This window comes from Muntiacus reevesi, chromosome 9 (assembly GCF_963930625.1).
Source record: "Muntiacus reevesi chromosome 9, mMunRee1.1, whole genome shotgun sequence".
Lineage (NCBI taxonomy): Eukaryota > Metazoa > Chordata > Mammalia > Artiodactyla > Cervidae > Muntiacus > Muntiacus reevesi.
The window spans coordinates 17,969,306-17,991,351 of record NC_089257.1 but is presented as its reverse complement, the minus strand read 5'-3'; the positions used below and the strand labels follow the sequence as shown (position 1 = coordinate 17,991,351).

Genomic DNA, 22,046 nt, shown 5'->3' with positions numbered 1-22,046 from the left:
ATGGAGTCTAAACTCTGCGGGAGGAAAAGAGGTAAAAGTAGACGGTAAATAACCAGTGCAGTTTCGTGAAATGGAAGTTTGATGAAGAAAAGCATGGAGTGACGGAGTGTGATGAAGCATGGCTGGTCAGGGGATGGCGTTCACCTTGGATGGGAGGGTCTGGAAAGGCCTCTCAGAGTAGGTGATAGTTAACTGGACACCTGACTGATGAGCAGGAACCAGCCTTTTGAAGAGCTGGGGGAGCAGCCCATCAAAGAAATAGCAAGTGCAGAGGCCTTAAGGTCTAGTCACAGTTAAAGGACGGGGAGGTCACTGACTTGTCGAGAACGTGGTAAGAGAGAGAAGCTGGAGGGTAGGAAGGCCGTTTAGAACATGCTAGGGAGTTTGCATATTACTCTTAGTCAGGAGAAAGCCATCTTTTGTTTTGTTATGTGGGTGGAGCATTTTTTAAAGATCTTGTCGGTGGGATGTTATGGATTGAACATGCCTGAAAGAGGTATTCCCTTTTTACCTTTCATCAAAAGACTTCCCTTGTGGCTCAGACAGTAAAGCATCTGCCTACACTGCGGGAGACCCGGGTTGGATCCCCGGGTGGGAAAGATCCTCTGGAGAAGGAAATGGCAACCCACTCCAGTACTCTTGCCTGGAAAACCCCATGGACAGAGGAGCCTGGTAGGCTACAGTCCATGGGGTCGCAAAGAGTCGGACACAACTGAGCGACTTCACTTCTTCACTTCAAAAAAGGTATGCTGAAATCCTAATCCTTAGTAACCTTATTGGAAATAGGGTCTTTTCAGAGGTAATCAAGTTAAAGTGAGATTGTCAGGGTGGGCCCTAATCAGGTTTATCTGGGATCCTTATAAAAAGGAGAAATTCGGACACAGAGACACCCACTCAGAGAAGACGACCATGTGAAGACAGAGGTTTGGAGTGGTGTGTCTATAAGCCAAGGAATGCTGGAGATTGACAGCCACCCACCAGGAGCTGGCAGGGAGGCAGGCAGGGCCCTTCCCTGGGTGAGATCGCCCCACCAGTGTCTTGACTTCTGGTTTCTAGGTCTCTGTTGTTTTAAGCCACCCAGTTTATGTTATTTTTTAAAGCTGCCCTGTGCTCAGTCGCTCAGTCATGTCCGACTCTTTGCAACCCCAAGGACTATAGCCCGCCAGGCTCCTCTGTCCTTGGAATTTTCCAGGCAAGAATACTAGAGTGGGTTACTAGAAGTGAGAATACTAGAAGAATACTTCAGGGATCTTCCAGACCCAGGGATCAAACCCACATCTCTTGCATCTTCTGCATTGGCAGGTGGGTTCTTTACCCCTGTGCTACCTAAAAGGTGCAGGGGGGCAGGGGGGTACTAGCATGCTGACTTTGGGAAAGAAGTGACGCATCCTCCCCAGACTCAGTGACACTCGGATGTGGGGCAAACCTCTGGTTGCTATAGCAGGTATGACCATATGACTTATATACATGTGGGTAAATATATAATGAAAATATATATAAATTAATAGGATGGCGCCCACTGGTTGAATTACCCTGTAAAGCATACCCTACTCTTCTTTTAGGAATGGTCCTTTTAGGGCTGCTCTGTAAAGGATGGTTTGGAAGGGCAGGGGTGGAAGCAAACAAATTGGAAGGCTATTGCAGTAATCCAGTAATCCACAGTAATCTGGTAATGATGGTGGCTTGAGCTGGAGACAGTGGTAATAGAAGCGGTAAGAGGGCATCAGAAGTAGAGCCAGCAGTACTTGCTAGAGGACTGGATGTGGGGAAAGAGGAAAGGAGTAAAGGCTGGCTGTTAGCTTTTGGCCTGAACAGTTGGATTAGATAATTTACCGAGACAGGAAAGACCGAGAGGACGGCTTTTCCCAGGCTGCGGACTCAAGAGTCATGCTTCGTACATGTTAAGTTTGAGGTGCCTGTTGTTAATCCAGCTGAAGGTATTAAGTAGGTAGTTGGTTGTGTCAGAAACATTCAGGGCTAAACCTGCATTTAGAGGTCATCAGAGTTTAGACAGTATTTAAAAAGATTGAAACTAGATGTTACTTGGGGGGAGAGTTTAAGAGAGTATAGCTCTCCAGGACTAGGCCCTCGGGAACTCCGCTGTGTAGAGGTCTGGGCAAGGATGAGGACTTAGTGGTGCTGAGAAGAGGCTCCAGGACAGCTAGTAAATTGTCAGTATTCACTAAGGGTTAGTGGTTTAAAGGCTAAGGAAATTGTTTGGAAATACATGGAGAAAAGTATTGGATGTACCCCACTCTCCTATACCAATTCTGTTTAACAAAACTATATCTCAGAGCCTTTCCAAATGTGGAAATCAAATTTTTGTTTTCAGTATGTTATAGTTTATAAAATCAGGCAACTCCTCTATACCTGAGGCTTCCAAAAGATCATAAAAAAATGTCTTTGTGCTCCAGATAGATTTTTTTTCTTTTTCAGAAGCAGAGATTTTGTAAGTTTCCACAGTCATCAAAGTTTACCATAAATCACGGTTTCATTTATGCTTCATTTGTGCATTCATTAAGAGTGGAGCCTATTTCACTAATCGCCTGTTGAGAGATTATATACCTGGGCCCAATTCAAGAAGCTATTATTCTACATTACTTGAAGTTTCCAAGTACGAACCTGAAAGTTATAGAGGAAATTAGAATCAACATTTCTCTCTGAATACTGGCAGAAGAAATAGCACCTGTTGGATCAAATTTCTTCAGAAGCCCATGCTGCTCTTAGTTTGTGAAGCTTTGAATGCAGGGATTCTGTCATTTAAAGAACTGGGCGCCGTGCCTGGTTATCATCTGAGCTGGGAACTGACTGCTGGTGTGTCTCTGTCCTCAGGTCTGGCGCGAGTTCCCTGACCGGCTGGTGGGTTACCCGGGCCGCCTGCACCTCTGGGACCACGAGACGAGCAAGTGGAAATACGAATCCGAGTGGACCAACGAGGTGTCCATGGTGCTCACGGGCGCGGCCTTCTACCACAAGGTGAAGCCGGCTCGGGCGGGGGCTGAGCCGACGGCCAGGAGCGCGGTGCTTGCTTCACTGCGCCCTCGCTAGTCTTTGCCAAGTTGAGGAAGAATGTTCTGTTCAGAGAGCTTAGAAAGGCCATGTTATGTGATATTTTTAAAAAAACATAAAGTTATTTTTCTAATTATTAAAATATTACATGCTCAAATATGGGGCAAATTTATTGTATAAGAAAAATCACTTAAAGTTCTATCATAGGACTAATAGTAGATAAACTGTTTTTTTGGCCAAAAAGTCCATTCATATTTTTTGTAAATCTTATGGAAAATAATGAATGAACTTTTTGGCCAATACATTATTATTATTATTTAGGTGTTTTTTCCAATTTGTCTTTCTTTACTGATTCACACACACAGTTGTAAATATTCTCATCAGCTTTTTTGCTTGTATTATATTATGAGTTTTTTCCATATGTGATTAACATTTTTTCATGAACAACCTCTACTTAACATAATTGCTAATATACCATTATATTAATATTCCATAGATCATATACAACTATTTCTCTGTTATTGGATATTTAGGTTGTATCTAATTTTTTTGCTAGATAATCCTTTATATTAAATGCTTAAATAATGATCAGTATCCATTTTCATAACTGTCTATACTTATGATCTTTATGATAGATTCCTAGAAGAATTATGAACATTTTGGGGAGATTTTGTTATATATATTCATTGGTTGTTCTTAATACTGTTTGTTCCAATTTACATTCTCACCAGCAAAATATAAAAGGTCCTATCATACTCTTTCTTGCATGAAATACGTTTTTTAAAAAATACGTTTTTTAAAAATACGTTGTTTTTATTGATTTCACTTTGATTTTTTCACTTGGGGTTTGAAGTTCCTTTTGTGTATTTAGCCTTTTGTATTCCTTCTGAGAATTGTCACTTTATGTTTTTGACTCTTTTTTATTAAAGGGAGAGATTGAAGGGTATACATTGGACTTTAGAATACTGTGTTTGGTGGCGGAATGCTCCCTGGGAGTGTGTGGCTTAATTAAACAGTAATAACTTGTCAATTGTCAGCAGTGGCATAAGGAACTGATGTCAGGAGAAAGATCTGTTCAGCCCAGTGCAGTGAAGTTGACTTCACTGTATTTATGACAGTTGCTTGTTGTGATCTCAGCACTGCTGCCCTCATATTTTTCAGGGCTCTTGATCCAGAAATGAGTTTTTTTTTCCTTAGCAAAGCATAAATAAATATATAAGGTGTATAATTCTTGGGGCTATGATAGACTGATAAATACCTTTTTGGCAGATGTATTTCTGTATTATACCACAAATTTCTATATTATTTCATACACGTAGGTTATGGTAGTTTTGGAATTGCCTCTTTTTTGTTTTACTTTAATAAAGGACATGTCTGCAATGTCAGTCCACCATCAGTATATATCTGTTGCTATCTGCAGTCCATGGGAAGAATATAAAAAACAGGGTGAGCACTGTGACTCAGAGGGAAGGATTCAGTAAAGTTCAGTATGTAGTGTGTCTCTGAACAATATTTATTAAACACATGCATTAATCAGTCCAAAGGGCCTGCATCTTACAGGGACTTCACACTGTACTGTATGTTCCTCTGCTTACAATAGGTGATTTTTTAAAGAACGACAGTGTTAAAGACAGTTGGTCACCTGACCACAAGCATTCTAATACTTCCTTTGGCCTTTGTATTGATCCAACATTGTGACTCCTCTTATGAGAGAAAGCTTGTCACCCTGCCATGGCTCAGTTGCTCTTTGTATGTCAGCCACAGGGAACTGCTTTTTGAATGTGTCTCCTCTTTTGTCTCACCTGGCAGTATTTTAATTACCTATATACCTACAAGATGCCTGGGGACATCAAGAACTGGGTGGATGCTCATATGAACTGTGAAGACATTGCCATGAACTTCCTGGTGGCCAACATCACAGGGAAAGCTGTCATCAAGGTAGGGGGCATCTGTGGCCGGCTCTGGGCACATCGTGGGCACCTTCCTGAGTCTCCAAAGTGTTCGTAGCTATACATGAAGACTTGGAATAGATGAGCTTTCAGCTGCCTTTTAGCTTTAAGATTCCATGATGGGTGTTTCACATTGTGAAATTGAAGCTCGGCATATTTTCTTTTGTCATATAAAGTTTCTTTAGTTATAGTTTTTTAACTGCCAGCATTGGAAAGAAAGTCTATAATGGTTAATCTACAAATCGTGTTTGTTTTAAAAATGTAATTTTATTCTCAACACTGATTTGGAATCTAGTTCTTCTAAAGAATGCAGTTATATCTTTCTTAAGGTGGCTGATTTTTTTTTTAATAATTGTTGAGAAGATAGTATACTTTGTACAGTTATTCCGGTAGTTGTCCTGCCGCTGCTGCTGCTGCTAAGTCGCTTCAGTCGTGTCCCACTCTGTGCGACCCCAGAGACGGTACCCACCAGGATCCCCTGTCCCTGGGATTCTCCAGGCAAGAACACTGGAGTGGGTTGCCATTTCCTTCTCCAGGTAGTTGTCCTAAGCACTGTTTTAAGAGAGTGATTACCAATTTTTATAAGTACCTTTCCCATAGCATATTAAAAGCTGAGAGTATGTGAAGATCATGTTGGGTTCTTTGTTTCTATAATAGATGTCTATTCCTTAGACGTGTAGAGAGAGTACACTTCTTTGTATCAGTGGAGTCATCTTGACCTTTTTTTCTTTCTGGATTAGAATTCCACATGTGAAAATGGCCAGTGCTTCTAGGCCAGATTCCTATACTGGAAACTTATAATGGAAACGTCGTATGACATTCCAGAATGATTCCTCATGCTATTAATATTAATTGATGAGAGAAGCCAGATTAAGCCAGTGACTAAGAAAAGAGGAAAAGTCACTGTCCAGACTTGATCCAGTCTTTATGCTATCCCTCAGCTCTCTAAATAGCTCAGTGAACAACTCACTGCAGGGACAATTAAAGAATGTAAATTGCAAAACTAGTTTTAAAAGAACTCCTCTTATCTTCAAATTCATTTTTTGACATTCTTCAAGACATTCTTTAGCTGTGCCTTCTTACTCTGGACAATAATTCCTCGAGTCTGTATACTTCTTAGTCGGGTCTTAGTAATCTAGCTTTCTGCCCCGCGCCCACCCTGTACTGTTTACTTCTCTTCACTGGGTTACGATAGCAGCCTCCCCTGAGTTTGCTAGAAAAAATATTCAAAGTTTGAGGTGTGGGGAAGGTGGTGGGGAGAGTCAGGGAAAAGGATTCAGAGGGCAAAGGACCATTGGATTTTTTTTCCTGACTCAAAGGGGTTGCAAAATAACCTGACATTTTCAAGAGCATGGTGCCGCCCGTAGCATTTGCCATTAGCTGGAAAAAGGAGAAAGAGTGCCTGTTGGAACTAAGGTTACGGTGAAAGTTATGGGAAGCTGTATTTCATCGCCCTTATGGCTGCAAGAACAAATGGTGTTTACACAAGGACCTTGGCAGTGAGAAAACAGTCATTAAACAGGAATTAAGGAGCTTGTCATCACCACTTCTTTCCAGTTACAGAAGGCAAAAGCCCTCCAAGCCTCTTTTATTGGGCCCTTGTGAGTTCTGCCGTTGGCCGAGCCAGATAGAATTGAATGGAGGAACGGTGAGGTGTGTGTGTGTGTGTGTGTATGTGTGCGCGCGCACATGTGTGCACGTGGAGAGGAAGCAGGCATCTCAGCTTACAGAACAGAAGCATGCAGAGTGGTGTCACAAGCATGATTTTATTGTCCTCAGCACTGACAGCGGTGTATATTTTTGTGCTCCTCTGGCAGGTAACACCACGAAAGAAATTCAAGTGTCCTGAATGCACAGCCATTGATGGGCTTTCACTCGACCAGACGCACATGGTGGAGAGGTGAGTGGGCCTCTAGACAAAAAGTCTGCCCTGGCCTCTGATCCCCATTTCCTGCTTTGGGCCTGTTTATGGGACTTTGTTGCAGATATAAGGACAGCAGCTGGTAGCCATAGTCACCTCCTTTTGCACGTGGGAATTGGGTTAGTTCAAGCCCAGGTCACCCAAAGAATTAATTTGGAATGCTACTCACTCAATTTGTAATGGCTGGAAGGGTCTTAAAAATATAGCTGGCCTTAAGCTCCAGAAGCCAGATTCTCCATGTGGACTAAGCAGTTAACCATCTACAGTCACTCAAGTGGAAGTGAGCTAATTCCGAGGAAATCCTAGATTGGTTTTCAGGGTAGTCTCTCCGTGTTACAGTAAAAGTTCGATTAGAGAGAATTATTAAACCAAACCCACCAGAGGCCAGATTACCTTTGTGGGTACCCTAAAGCACCTACCAAGAGCAGAATTGAAAGCACAGCTCTTTACGTTTCAGAGAGAGAAGCGGGGCGGCTCTGAGATACCCGCTTTATATTGATTCAGTCACTTGCTGATAAGCACCCATTTGTGTGGATGTAATACAGGGCCTTGTAGGTGCATATGAAGGAAGTGGGAGACGTCTGTCTTCCCTTAAGACCGTCTCACTTGTGTCCCCAAAACCCCAAGCTTCAGATCTCCGGAATCAAAACCAATTCTTTGAAAAGGCAGCCTCTTACATAAGACAGCGAGCTCTGACAACCAGTAACCTTTGTCAAGGGACCAGAATGCATTCAGAGAATGTTGTGATGGCTGTTAGAGTGAGATATCTAGTTCAGGCTCCCGTGGGTCTCATATGCGTCTGCATGCAGCTCTCGTTTCTGAACCCTATCAGCTGTGTCAGAGTCCTTCAAGCCTGGAGTTTGTGGTACAGGAGATCGTTTCAGTTGGCCTGGACCCTTCTATAATGCTTTATTCCTTCTCATGCTTACTTCTTACTCTCTAATCTCTTTCATATGTAAATATCTTACCCAAATGACTTGACGTTTACCAACTGTCAATATGAAATAATATATTATTGTGACTTTGAAATATCTGTCACTGGTATCAAGTATCACCTAGTCAAGGACAGTGACATTACTGACACAGCTCATTTGGAAGAGACCCCAATTATAGTTCTGTTGGAGCACATGAAATTGTTACTTAAACCTGCTGCCGTTCTGTGTTGAGAATTTCATAGCATTAAGCAATTAGTTTTTGATTGGGCTGAGTTACATGGTGGGGTCTTATGGTCTAAGAAAGGAATTGTATTTAGAAAATTCCACCCAATACTGGCCTTAAAGTTCATGCTAAAGCTGAAAAACTGAGATGATAACAAATGCAATGAGAAAGATTTCAGTTAGGTATAATTATTACTAAACACTGAAGAAAGTAACTAAGGGAAATGTGGAAGCTTCCTCTTGGGAAAAGGGTTTTGAAAATAGAATAGACACTGCCCAGATGTTGGTAGGCTTGATTTTATCAGATTTTTATAATTAACAACAGTAGATAATACACATGTGTCTGTGTGTATCTAACCTGATCTGAAGCTATATGATAAGTCAAAAGGAAGGCTCAGAATGTTGTAACTGGTCAGAGGAAAGAAAAGTGACTTCTTACTAGGTCAGTTATTATGAATAATTTTGTAAGAGGTGGCACTTGAAGTGAGCCTTCAAAGATTGCTAGGATTCCAGCTCCAGGCAAGAAGAGGAGATCCTCGGCAGGGGAAACCGGATGGTCCAAGGTGTATTTGGCAAGCAGTCAAGATATCCAGCTTTGCTAGAGCAGAGCATCCTGGGCCATCAGTGCCAAAGGAGGCTCTGGTAAGCCATGGAAGGTTTTTGAATAGGGAAGTAGTTTGTTTAGAATATTGCTTTGAGATGGATTTGGAAGGAGTGCATAGAATGAAATTAAGGTGAGATTGAGGAAAGAACAGTTAGAAGGCTTGAACTAAGTTGAGTGTGGAGAGGAAGGGTTGAATTAAATTACACGCTTTTTTTCTTTTTTCTCCCAAAGGAGAGTGTGCTAGCATTTGATGTCCTACTGGATAGGTGTGGGGAGGTTATGGAGGAGCTGAGATAGGAAGAATGGTAGAATCTTTAACGGTCTAAATAATATAATTAGGAGGGACGCTAAGTAGGGGAGGGGAGGACATGAATGTTGTACTTTTAACAGTGTAATTAATGAGGCCAGGAGATTTTAATGGTGTGTGAAGTTGGAGAGCAGTAAGGCAGGTGAGTTTGGGCTCTTACCCTCTATATATGCAGATATAGATATAGAGCAAGCAGTTGGAAATATAGAAATGTTTTTTCTATATTCTAAATATAGAATATAGAAATATAGGACTTTAGAAAAAGATTGAAACAAAGATGGAGATTCAGAAGACATCCGTCCAGAGATGACAATTGATTGAAGAAAAGCTATGGGTAGAATCTCGAGAAATTCAGACATGTAGGAGACAGAGGAATTGGAAAGAGAAGCAGGCACTTGAGAGAGGCCAGGAGAGAACCAGGGTCTCCAGTGCCGAACAGCACTGGGGACTTTGGAGAAAGTAGTGTCGTAGGGTGATGGGCTGAAGGGCAATAGCGTGTGAGCTGACAGTGAGGAAGTAGAGTCAGTGATGGCAGACTCCCCTTTTGAGAAATGTGATGTAGAACAGAAGGAAATCAATCTTGAATCAATTAGAAACTGCAAGTAAAACTATTTGGATTAAGGTTAAATGAATTATTAAATAAGACACTTAGGTTGAGTGGGAGGGGGATATGATTTATGCCCTATTGGATATGGAGTTACAACTGTAGAATTTTTCACTTGTTTTGTTTTGAAATAGTTTCCTTTGCGGAATCTGCATTTTTGCACAGAACAGTGAAAGTTAGCTGCTCTGCCCGTTCTGATCTTGGGTTGAGTTGTGTGATTCAGTAAGCTTATTTATTCTTATGTTTGGGGTCTGGGATCAGAAATCTCAGCTATGGAGGAGAGTACTTTTACTTTTTCCCTCCTGGAAACAGGTCCTGCTATTAGTTAATTTAAGAAAAAGAAGATTTTATAACTTAATTTTGCCCAATAGCTTTACCCACGTCAAGACAGTATGGCAGACAGACAATGCTGATTTAAGAAACAAACATTGTATTTTGATTCAGGTCAGTCTTCATTCAAATTATGAATTAGCCACTTATTAGCTGTCCATCTTAAGGAAATTGACTTACCTTATCCTGAACTTCCAATCATTTCATCTCTGAAAATAAATATATTTACTGTCATGCTACTGTATCCATTCAGGAATTCAGCAAATAGTTATTGAGCATTTTGGTGTCAGTGCTGGGGAGGAAAGAAGTAATAATACAGGAAAGTCTGTAGCCCGGGGCCTGGCAAGGTTGGTTCGCTTCCCAGTTTCCCCAGTGCTGACCCTCAAGCCCCTTGTTACGTTAGGTAATAGCATGAGTTTGAAAGGAAAACAGAAAGTCATTGGTCTTTTCTCCCCTGGACACTTGCAGCACTTCAGAGATAGACATTGGCTGTTCTTAGCCTATCTGTACTTGGTTAGAAAACCAAGCTAAGGGAACAGTTCTGATACGGTAGCTGGACCCCCAAGAGAACAACTCAGGTGGACCCACCAGCAACCAGCCCAACTCATAGTCTACCCTAACTTGTTCCCCACCCCAGCTCCCCTGCACGAAATGAAGGTAGGAGGCGCTGTTGGTACCTGGCAGCCGAGGACTTGTACCATTCAGCGTGGGCAGTCGCTTCTCCAGGGTGGGCTGCGGGGAGAGAAAGGAGGACTCAGTAGCCTGGGTCAGCCAGGGGCAGCTGGCCTGAGCCCCAGTGGCCTCTTGCCGTGGCCCAGTCCGGTCGGCTAGTCTAGTTACAGAGGAGGTGTTGTGCTCAGTGCTCCCCAGGGGCCGTACAGCCTCCAGCCCCTGCCAGGAGCCGTGATTCTTCTTTCATCCATGCTCGCCGGCACCCTGTGCTGGGCACGGCTGGGCTTTGCTGGCCAGGGTCTACAAGCAGAATCACTGGAAACTACAAGAATCTGTCCGTGTTTATAGGCAGAACAACTGTCAAAAGTGAGACCTTGGGGAGATTTGACTTAGTCTGCCGCTGTCTTGACCCCATAATCTAAGGTGAGAAGAGCTGTTGTCCGGTGCTTGCTTCCTGTCATTTTATTAAACCTCTCTGTCTTTTCCCCAGTCTCCTGTCATTTTGGAACCTGAGACTGCGACCTCCTGGGTCTCGAAAGACTGCCAACAGGAGGGCAGCTCAGTGATCTGAGGGAGGGCCATTGTAGAATGTGATAGAAAGACCCAGGCCTCTGTTACCAGCGCAATCCTAGGATTGAAGCCAGCTCCACCACCTTCCAGCTTAGGGTCCTTGGGAGAGTCCCGTAGCCTCTCTCAGCCCAAACTTCTCAAACGACACCTACCCTCGGGCACATGCCGGGGGATACTTAAAGGAGTTGCTGGGGTCATGTATGTAAATTAGCTGGCACTTAATAGGAAATGGCAACCCACTCCAGTACTCTTGCCTGGAGAATTCCAAGGACAGAGGAGCCAGAAGTCTGAAGGGCTACAGTCCGTGGGGTTGCAAAGAGTCGGACACGACTGTGAGACCAACTTTCACTTTTTCACTAGGTGCTTAGCAGTTCTTAATTTCCACCTTCTCTCTTTGGACCCTAGAATAATGATAATAAATAAATATGTCTCATCTCATACTGAAGACTTCAGCCTCAGCAACCAGAATGCCTGGGTTTGGCTCTGCTCTTACCGGTTATTTGGCTTTGGGCCTGTCTCTGAGTCTCTCTGTGATATGCCTCTGTCTCCCCATTGTGCTGTGGGAAGGATAGGAGACCTGCCTCGTGGGGTTGTTGTGAGGGGAGACGTGAGTGACTAGTACATGCCAAGCACTTTCAACACAGCCCAGAACGTAGAACAAATGTTAGCTGCTGTTGCTTTGTGGCTGTGGGCACAGTGATGTTATTAGCTGGAAGAGCTCAAAATGAGATAGTAACTCATTCTGACCAACAGAATAAGCCCAAGAAAATGATTGATAATAACTGGCTTCTTTATTAATTGGTTTCTTGCTGAAGCTCAAAGGACTCAAATAAAAGCCGTCGACTAAAATAGCTTGAAGCAAGGCTTACAGTCTCCAAGGGCAGAAGAGCCTTGCAGTCTGTGTCTTGAAATTCGGCCCTTCCCTGGGAACCGGTTCTCAGGTGCCGTGGGCCTGACTGAGGAGAGAGAATACTGACCTCGCTGAAATCCATCCTTGAGGTCCCCTTAACTTCAAAAGCGGTTTTTGCGGACTCGTTTTCCCGCTTTGGTCTGACGCCGAGATGTCCTCATTATCCGCTGTCACACTCAGTTGGCCTGATTGACCAGAACCTTTCCCCCTGTGTATCTGAGCCGCTGCTCACGGGGTGGGGGTGAGAGGCCGCACCCTCCCTTCATCCAGCGCTGCTAAGTCGCTTGTTGCTGCTGATTCTAACACGAGAGCAGCTACAATTATGAAAGCTGTCCAGTGTGAACTTTGGCCTTCACAGAGGAGCTTATGGAAGTGGACTGATAATTCCCAGAGATTGCCACTCAACAGCCCTCAATAGATGTCGGTTGAATGCCTGAAATGTTGTTTGAAATTGAGGCTCATGGCCCCCGTTGTCTCCTCTGCCTTCCATCGCCCCACATGTAGGAGCCTTCCTTCTCACTTTTAAGCTCAAGCAAGCTAAAGCTGAGATCCAACCCTTTGCCTTCTCTTCAGCTGGCAGGGATGGGGTTAAGGCTTGTTGGCAACTAATCCACCTTGGTTAGAGGCCTGCTTGTAAGGAGCTGGAGGAATGAATGGAATTTGAGGGGGAGGGGGAACGATACTCTGACCTCTGCAGGCCCATGGCCTTCCTACAGCTCAAACGGCACCCCTGGTTCCCTTTCTTCTTCTGAACTAATAGAGTACCCCCAGATCATTTTGTTCCTCCACAGCCTCCCAGCCATGGGAAGAACCTGGAAGCACACTGGGGATCCTTGCCTTTCTCTGACCAGTGTTGAATATGATGTATTTTTGCTCTCAGCTCTCAGCCTCTTGAACATTTTCTTTGTTTCCCACCCTTGTCCCTCTCATCTGCCCCACTGCCCTCCCCAAACCCCCCAGGTCCGAGTGCATCAACAAGTTTGCTTCCGTCTTTGGGACAATGCCTCTTAAGGTGGTGGAGCACCGAGCAGACCCCGTCCTGTACAAGGACGACTTTCCTGAGAAACTGAAGAGCTTCCCCAACATCGGCAGCTTATGAAGCAGGCCGCTGGTGGAGGTCTCAACACGAATGCCCCACAGAGGAAGAGAACTCGGCCCCCCAACACTCTGACCCCCGGATTTCAGAGTGGAAGACTGGCACCTCCTCACCTGAAGAGCAGAGGCCCCAGGAAGACATCTGAGCACCTCTTGCATCCTCTGATGCTCTTAATCAGTTCTTTCTGAAAACTCTAGGTGGGAGCCTGTGGCAGGCTCCAGGGGAAGGCCAGATCAGGCTTTCTTTGTTTCCCGCTCCAGTACAATGATCTGAGAGGAACCGTCCCTGGCTCTAAGACTGCTGAGAAACCTCCAGCCCGTTTCAGGTCTGTGATATCATGTAAGAGCTACCTGTCTCTCACTTTTCGTAATGTCAAATCAGTGAGTTCGGAGGACAAGTCACACCCAGAATTTGGTGCACAATCCAAGCCTCTTAGTGGCATCTGACGCCTTGGGAGCACCACCTGCTGAGTTTGGATTTATAAGTTCCATGAAACTCTTTGGTTTGGCTTTTGGATATGATTAAAATTATTTTTTATTCTGTTTTGTACTACATCTTAAATATTGATTATGGAACTTTGTTTTTGTGCATGTGTAACTTACATCTTCTGACCTCAACTCCAGCCTCCTTCCCAGGTCTGGGAAGACAGTCGGCCGGGAGGTGTATCTGGTGCCATGTGTATCCAGCAGAGAAGAGCCTCCAACTACAAACATTCTTAGAGACAGTGTGTCCCCAGACCTACAAAGGAGTCTCTGTGCTGGCTGATTAGATCTAGATATTCTTGGGGAGAAACAGAGGGCCTCTCATATGGCCATACACCGAGTCGCTCTGCTAGTACCATGTTGTAAAATCGAGGGAGTTGTGACCCTCACCCCAAGAGGATGCCAAAATCTCCCTCATTCTTTTGGTGTAAACCTAGCGTTAGCCAGGGAGGCTCTGGCTAATGTTAAATGCTGCTATAACAACTGCTTTGTGATAGTTGCCGGTATAGTTAAATCGTTACATTTCAGCATTTAGTAATACTGCACATGTGTGAATTATACCTCTTTAAGCTCAGTTGATGAACAAATCTACTCTGGCAAATGTTAGATGTTAAGGATTCAAAACAGATTTATCTGACTCTAATATTAAGATTAGCCACAGTTTGGGCTTTAGCCATAACATATGTCCCCAGAACACAAAATACATAACAATTTGCTTGGAATATGGATATAATTACTGAAACTTAGTTGTGTGCCAGTCCAAGTCACTAAACCACCACTCATTGTTCTGTTGAGTGACACGGAGGTGAGCTGGTCTCAGGCTGGTGTTTTCAGACTTGCAGTTTTAACAAGAATCACTTCAGATGTGTTCACATGGACTTTTGAGAGGCCAAAGAAAACTTTCAGAAGTAGCACAATTGAAAGTGGAAATCTCGAGTCTGATCTTTCATATCTAGGCCTGGTGGGATGGTGAACTGTCCTTGGCAGAAGGGGTGAGATAGCATCTCCAGGTCATTCATTTGGCAGTTGCAGACACTGGAGCCGTGACTTATTCATGTGTTGCCACTGTGAACACCAGTGCTTAATCAATACTTTTGATTTGAATAATTATATCCTAGTCAGCAGGGGAGATGGGAAGGCATTTTGGCCTCATAGTCATAGTACTGGGGGTGATATGATAGAAACCAAGAGAAAGGGGTTTTCTCTTGTCACCCAAATACCAGTAGCTGACACAGCGAGCACCTCTGATCATCCTAGGGGCTCCCTTGCTTGTTTTCCAAGGTTTGGGGCAAGTGGAAGTGGAGGAGGACCTCACATTTAAATTCTAGCTAAAATCTAAGAACTGTGCTAACATTACATAACGTGTTATACGTGTTAATGTACACCCTCAGTATATGTTAATAGCACTCTGCTCCTTTAAGACAACCGACTGCACTACTTTAGTGGCTAATTTCTAAGCCAGTTCTCCCTCTCAAATGGGGGTGTCTTTCCTTCTCCTCCTTCCCTCCCTCCTCTCCCTCTCTCTTTATTATTCCTTTGATTCTGGAAGAGAAATGCTTCAGTAGCAGGTCATTGGGAGCCCAGGGGGACTGAGTCAGTGGACCTTTATCACCTTCTTAGAAGACATTGGTCTTCTAAGGGCATTAAAACTCCATTTCAAGGACCTAACTACCCCAAGAAATATTGGGGGTTAGATTTTGCACCAGAGCATACAATTTTTTTTTAAAATTATAGAATAAATATTACATCCTAGGCACTGGAAGCAAACCTCAAAGCTTCTGTCCTAGGAAAAGACAGAGGGTGCAGGTCACAGGGAAAATTCAGGACAGGAGTATAGCAAGTGCTCATGATTCGTGGATTCCCAGGGGACTGGGAGCTCCACCCCTGTCCTGTGTTGATGTATTTCTGAGCTGCTCACCAGCAAGCCTCACCCGTAAGCTTGGGCCAGGATCATCTGCCCTTGGGATGCCATAGGTTCTGGTTTCAGAAGCGGAACAATAATGCTAATTAAAATGTCATGTTCTGGCCCACAACAGACAACAGCTGGTTTTAGATTAAGAAATCTTTTTTAAGGAATTGCATCGTGCTGGCCTGCACCGACGATGAACCTCAGCTGGCCCTGACCTTGGCTCAAATGTGTGTACTAAGTCACTGGCCTTTGCCCCCAGGGACCTAACTGGGATGGGCCGGCCTGCTTCAAATGCCAGTGTTGAGTGTTGCGTGCTCGGTTGTGTCCGACTCGTTGAGACCCCGTGGACTGTAGCTCACTAGGCTCCTCTGTCTGGGATTATCCAGGCAAGAATACTGGAGTGGGTTGCCATTTCCTTCTCCAAATGCCAAAGTTGGAAACCCTTTTTTGCTGGTTAAGTTTAGGTAGCTGTTCATATTCTTATCTGATGTATTTTAGCAAAGCTCACACATGTTTAGGCAAAAACCTCCTTTTCTGGGAAAATTAAAGAGGAAAATATCCACTTTTGTCCTCAGAATCTCTGGTTCTTTCCTGTAAATGATGCTATCCTGTCTCTTCTTCTTACTCGGCATCATGAAGGTCAGGACCCTGTCTTCTCTGCCGCACCTTATGTGCTTCCAGCTTGTGGTTTTTAGAAGTTTCTCTGCTGCCTCTGGAAGAAGTGACCATCATCCTGGCCCATGCTGACCAGGACTGGGAGCTGGAAGAAGCCAGCAGCCCCTGTGCTCTCACTTGCCGAAGCGTGGCTTGGAGCTCTCTGATCCGGCTTCCTCCTGGGACAGTCTTTGGAGGATCCTTGCCACTGAAAGGCACAGGCTTCTGCCCACGAGATCTCAAGGTCTGATTGCTGGGCTCAGGTCCAAGACCCCTTGGTGGTAGAATTAAGAAGTCGATGAAGCAGAGTCCGGGTTGGGAAGTGGTTCACTCCTGGGGGGACTCTTCCTGGCTCTCCAATCACAGGATCACAGAGGAATCCAGCCAAGAGGGCAGAGGTTTCGAAGGTTCCCCATGGGCTAGCTTCCCTGAGCCTGGTGGATTTCCTCACTCTCCCAGGGGCGTCTCCAGGGTAAGCTGTTTTCTCCAGTTCTGTTGCCCGTCTTCTGATGCAGCAGCCGAAGCCACAGCACGCCGTTCCCCGAGGAGCCCTGGCTCAGGGAGGAAGAGGCAGAGAACGCCCAACTGGCCCCACGCCCCTTCAGCCACTTCCCGAGGAGCCGTCCCGGTGGAAGTGCCAACTGGATTGGCAGGTGGCGGCCGTCCAGGGAGGATCTGGAAGAGACTTGAGCTTTCCACTGAGGGCCCGGAGGCATGTGAACCCTGGAGGCTGGCTGCTCACCTCACCCCAGAGCTCTGTCCCAAGCCCCAGGGCTCCCGTGCTAGGCCAGTGTTTGCTTCTAAATGAAACGGGGGGCAGCTTTTGGTCCCACTCTGCCACCCAGGCCTGGTGGGATGATCTGAACCGGTTTCACTGAGCTGCTCCTGACAGAGGACAGTGAGGCAGGCTGGATTCTGCTCTCATTTGTAAGGTTTTCCCCTCTCCTAAGCTAAGGGCTTCCCTGGTGGCTCAGTGGTAAAGAATCCACCTGCATTGAAGGAGATGCAGGTTCAATCTCTGGGTCAGGAAGATCCCCCTGGAGAAGGGAATTCCAACCCACTCTAGTATTCTTGCCTGGGGAATTCCATGGACAGAGGAGCCTGGCGAGCTACAGTCCATGGGGCCGCAGAGTTGGACATGACTTGGCAACTAAAAACAGTGACATCATCCTAAACGAAACTCACAGCCTCTCTTCCACCTCCGTTATATAGACTGTCAGGGCTCCCCAGCCTCGGGCTTTGTGATGTCCCGGGTTCCCTGGGACAGGGTGTGGTCTGTCTAGGCAGCATTCTGCAATGGCTTTTCCATGTCCGGCTCACCACTGCTTGCAACACAGGGCAGGTGACGGGGCAGCTTGCCCCCTCTCCCAGCTTTCCAGGCATCTTTCCTTGTCAAGAAATTGTTGACTCACCCACCTACATGTCTGGCATCTCAAATTTACAGCCTTTGTGGTATAGAGTTTTTTCCTTTCTCCTGCTCCCAACTGGTTGGGCCCCTGGTTGCACTACTTCGCAGCCTCCCTGAAGGGCACCAGAGCCGTCAGGCAGAGACGAGGAAAGGGAAGGATGTCTGGGTGCCACTCGAGAGGTACCAGGCAGCTATGTCTGATAAGAGGTTTCCCCAGCAAAGCACCAGCTCACCCGTAGCATCTCAGGAGCTGCCCTTGGAGTGACAGCTGCCAGCAGAGCTGGGATTGGAATCTGTGTGTCTTGGACCCAAGCCTCCAGCCACTCCATCCACCCCCAGAGCCTTCCCTTCATAGTGTATCAATGTGAGCTCTTATTTACAGCCGCCAACTCCTATCATTAACTACTACGCCCAAGAAGAAGCTCAAAGAATATCTAGATTTCTGGTAATCACAGCTTTAAGAACAACCAACTGGTTACTGACCAAGATGAGGGAATAATTCAGCCATTCAGTTTTCTAGTTGTTCATTCATTCATCAAAATGTACTCTTTGCCAGAACCTGTGCTGCGTCTGAGACAGAGTGGAATCAGTGGAATAAGACACAGTCTTGACCTCCAGGAACTTGGGTTCCAGTGAGAGTTCTTGGCTCTGTAAGATGGTGTGGAGTCCATCAGAGGCCTAGGACTCCACACACATACGTTTTTGTCCTGACTGTACAGGAAGATTCCATTACGTGAACACCATCTTCGCTGGTGCCCAGAGGAGGCCAGGATTGTTTTGTTTCCTGTTCTCATAGCACCTTCCTTTGAGTTGAACCCTGGCCTTCCTTGGCTTTGAGGGACTCCACTCCCTCGCCTTAGTTTCCTCAACCAGAAATTGAAGATGGCAAGAGCGCTTCGACCCGGGTGGGTGAGATGCAGTGATGTATCAGATCTCTTCCCCCTCTTTACCCAGAGCCCTTGCCAGATTGTACCTGGTGATGCTGGCAGCCAGCCCTCTTCCGGCCCCTATTTCTGCTCACCCTGTTACCAGAGAGCCTGGGGGTCTGGATCCTATCTGGCCCCGTCAGGGTAGATTACCAGATGAGTGGTTCTTTTGCCCCAGTGCCTTTCCTGTGCTATAAATAAGCCCCATGTTTATTTTCTAATGTTATTGAAATGAGCACTTGGGATTTGGGCCTCTTGACTAGTCCGGAGAGCGTCCACCCGGGGCCTGGTGAGAGCCCTGTGTGGCTGGCTGCTGTCTGAAGCTATTTGGAATCCTCCCCCTGTGTTGTGGACGTGGCTTCATTTCAATAGTAAGGGCTGTATGCAGCCCTGTATCTGCTGATTTTCAGGTTTCAGCTTTCTGCCAGCCTCACTGCCTGCTTAGAAGTAAAGCTGTGTTTCTCATTAAGGGGATAACAGCCACAATTGAGATAATTAACGAAAATTGTGTATTGGTGGCAGCAGGTCCTATAGGATTTCCAATAGTCTACTTAGTAGATCCTGAGGGGCTTTACCTTCATCTCCCTCTGTCTGCCCTGTGCCCAGTCTCTGCTCTTGCTTTCTGGACATAGTCCCAATAATTCTTCTCCATCCAGCCTTGTTCTTGTCAGCAGTTTGGTTTGATATATTGACAACCTGACCAAATGAAGATTTCATTAACTGCATCTTCTCCAAGACACAGAAGATGCAAGATCTCCCCCCTCCCTCCCTTCCCATAGTGTCTCCCGTTTGCTGGTTGTAACTTGGCCCTGTTTAAAAAGTCACAAGGTGAATATCTATTAATAACAGATAGATGCTCTATTCAGTACTATGGCTGCACCATCTCCATGGGACAGTGCTGAGACAGAATGGAAACATCTGACAGCCCTATGCAATGTCTTATATGCTCTGTGGTTGTCTAGGAACTAGGAAGTGTTCCGAATTAGGATTTCCTCAGGAGTGGTTTCTAGCTCCTTCAGGCTTTGATGATGCATCAAAAGTATCCAATGAGACTGAGCAGGACACAGCATTGTCTATCAGAACTTGGGCTCAAGATCATTATCTACTGCTCAGAGGGATTATTCTGATAAGTCACTAAGTAGAGAAATGTTTCCATGAACACACCAGAGCCTATAGCCTATTATTGAACAGTTACATCTAACAACCAGATTTAATTCACTTTCAGACATGGGACCAGAAGAAAGTGAATTTTCACTCATTTGATTTTAGTCTATTGACTCCTAAAGATTCTTTTCCCTTAAAAAGTAAAACGTCTTTTGTGATGGATTCACATTTATTGAGCACTTATTATGTGCCAGATACTGTTCTCAATTATGAAGACGCTGCATTGAACAAAGTGCCTACTCCCGCTAAGTGTACATTCTAAGAAGAAAGACAACCAAAAAAAGTAAGTGAATACAATTTCAAATGGTAAAAAAAAAAAAATGCTCTGACGAGAACGAAGCATAATAAGGGGAGATAGTTAGTGACTTGGGCATGAGGAGATATTTAAGATGAGTTGGTCAGAAGTGGCATTTAAACACAGATCGCAGTGCTGAGAAGGAGTGGAGACAGAGGGACGAGCTAGCATAAAAGTCCATTAGGCAGGAAAAACCTCAGCTTGTTTTAAGAACAGCAGGAACTCCTGTGTGACTGCAGTGTATTGGGTATGGAGAGCAGGGTAGGCATGATGCCAGAAAAAGTAAGTCAGGGCCAAATTGTGTTGGGATCATGCAGGACTAAAGGGTTCTGGATTTTTACTGTGAGTGTGATGGGAAGACACGGGGAAGTTTTAAGCAGGGGATTGGCATCCGAATGAGATTTTTGTCTAAAGAATCATTTCAGCTATTATGTGGAGGAAAGGCAGTAGAGAACGAGAATGGAGGGAAGGAAAGCAAGAGGCTGTGTTGAGGGGGGCAACTGAGAGATGGAAGTGGCTCCGTTAGAGTAGGGTGGTGGCAACAGAGATAGTGAGGCGTTATCCTGGGGACAGAATCTGTTGGACTCACTAATGATTTGGTTATAGGAGATGAAAATGATTCACAGCTAGCTGCTAGGTTTTTGCTGTAGCTGAGTGACAGAGTTAAGTGAAATAGGGCAGCCTGGGCGGGGTAAGGGCAGAGAAGCGTGAGGGGCTATCGAGAGCTCCGCTGGGAGGGGTTCAGTTTGTGATGTCTTTTGGTCATCTAGCGGTAGTGCTGGTTAAGCAGTTAGGTATCTAGAGCTTAAGGGGAGGGTTAAAACTGAACATACAGATGGGATTTAAAACCATAGGACTAGAGGAGACTGCCCAGAGAGTCGGAATATGTAGAGCAAAGAGGACTCTGGCCTGATTTACAGGTAGGGAAGAAAAGAGGAGCCAGAAAAGGAGATTGAGGAGTTGCCAGTGACTGAGGAAGAAAACCAGGAAGATGTCTGTAAGATAGACTGTGATGAATTAGAGAGACATACTGTAAACCCTGAAGTAATGGCTAAAAACATTTTAAAAGGAGGCATAGCTAATAAGGCAATATTGGAGACAGAATATGATAAAAATATTCAATCAAAAAGAATTGAGCGAAGAAAAGTAAAGAACAGATGGGACACAAAAAAGTAAGACACTAGACTTAAACTCTAGTGTGTTAATAAGTAAGTAAGGGTCAGTCACTCAGCCGTGCCCGACTCTGCGACCCCATGGACTGCAGCCCACCAGGCTCCTCTGTCCATGAGACTTTCCAGGCAAGGATACTGCAGTGGGCTGCCATTTCCTTCTCCAGGGGATCTACCCAACCCATATTAATGTCATTAATATGTTAATTAAGGGCTACAAGGGCTTCATAGCCCTTAATTAACATTAATAATGACATTAAATGTAAATGATCTAAATGTTATAATTAAAGGAAAGAGATTTTCATTCTGGATTAAACATCAAGGGCAATCATATGCCATCTATGAGTAAAGCACTATAAAATACAGTTGAAGTAAAAGAGTAGAAGAAATTATATAGACAAATATGAATCACAAGAAACTGGAAGTGATTTCATCAATAAAGGACAAAATAAACTTCAAAACAGTAGCATTCCCAGGGAGAAAGAGGAATAATTCATAATGTTAAAGGTGTTAGTTCATTAAGAAGACATAACAGGTAATTCTAAGTAATAACAATAATAATTAATAATAATAATATTAATTTATTAATATTAATGATTACTGAATAATAATGCTTAAAATATATGAAGCAAAATTGACAACTGAAAATGAAATAGAGAATCCACAATTATATTTGGATATCTCAGCACTCCCCTCTTAGTAATTGATAGAACAAGTTGATAGAAAAATCAGAAAGATAGAGATGATCTGGATAATGCTATCAACCATTTTTGCCTAATTGATAGTTATGGAGCACTTTACCCACCAATAGCTGAATAGATATTCTTCTCAGTTGCACATACAATATTCAGCACCTGTGTGTGGCACCATAAAAAGTCTCAGATTTAGAGGAAATGAAAATACAAGTATG

The 22,046-nt window shown here is 44.6% G+C and overlaps 1 protein-coding gene across 1 annotated transcript in view; it reads left to right on the top strand.

The window, feature by feature from the left end:
• EXT2 (exostosin glycosyltransferase 2) overlaps positions 1-13,690 on the top strand; it is a 136,904-nt gene extending 123,214 nt beyond the window's left edge. The window contains exons 11-14 of the mRNA XM_065944452.1: positions 2,833-2,976; positions 4,819-4,947; positions 6,776-6,858; positions 12,994-13,690. Of these exons, the coding sequence (XP_065800524.1) occupies positions 2,833-2,976; positions 4,819-4,947; positions 6,776-6,858; positions 12,994-13,132 (495 nt within the window). The 3' untranslated portion in view covers positions 13,133-13,690. The remainder of the gene's footprint in view (positions 1-2,832; positions 2,977-4,818; positions 4,948-6,775; positions 6,859-12,993) is intronic.
• The last annotated feature ends 8,356 nt before the right edge of the window (positions 13,691-22,046 follow it).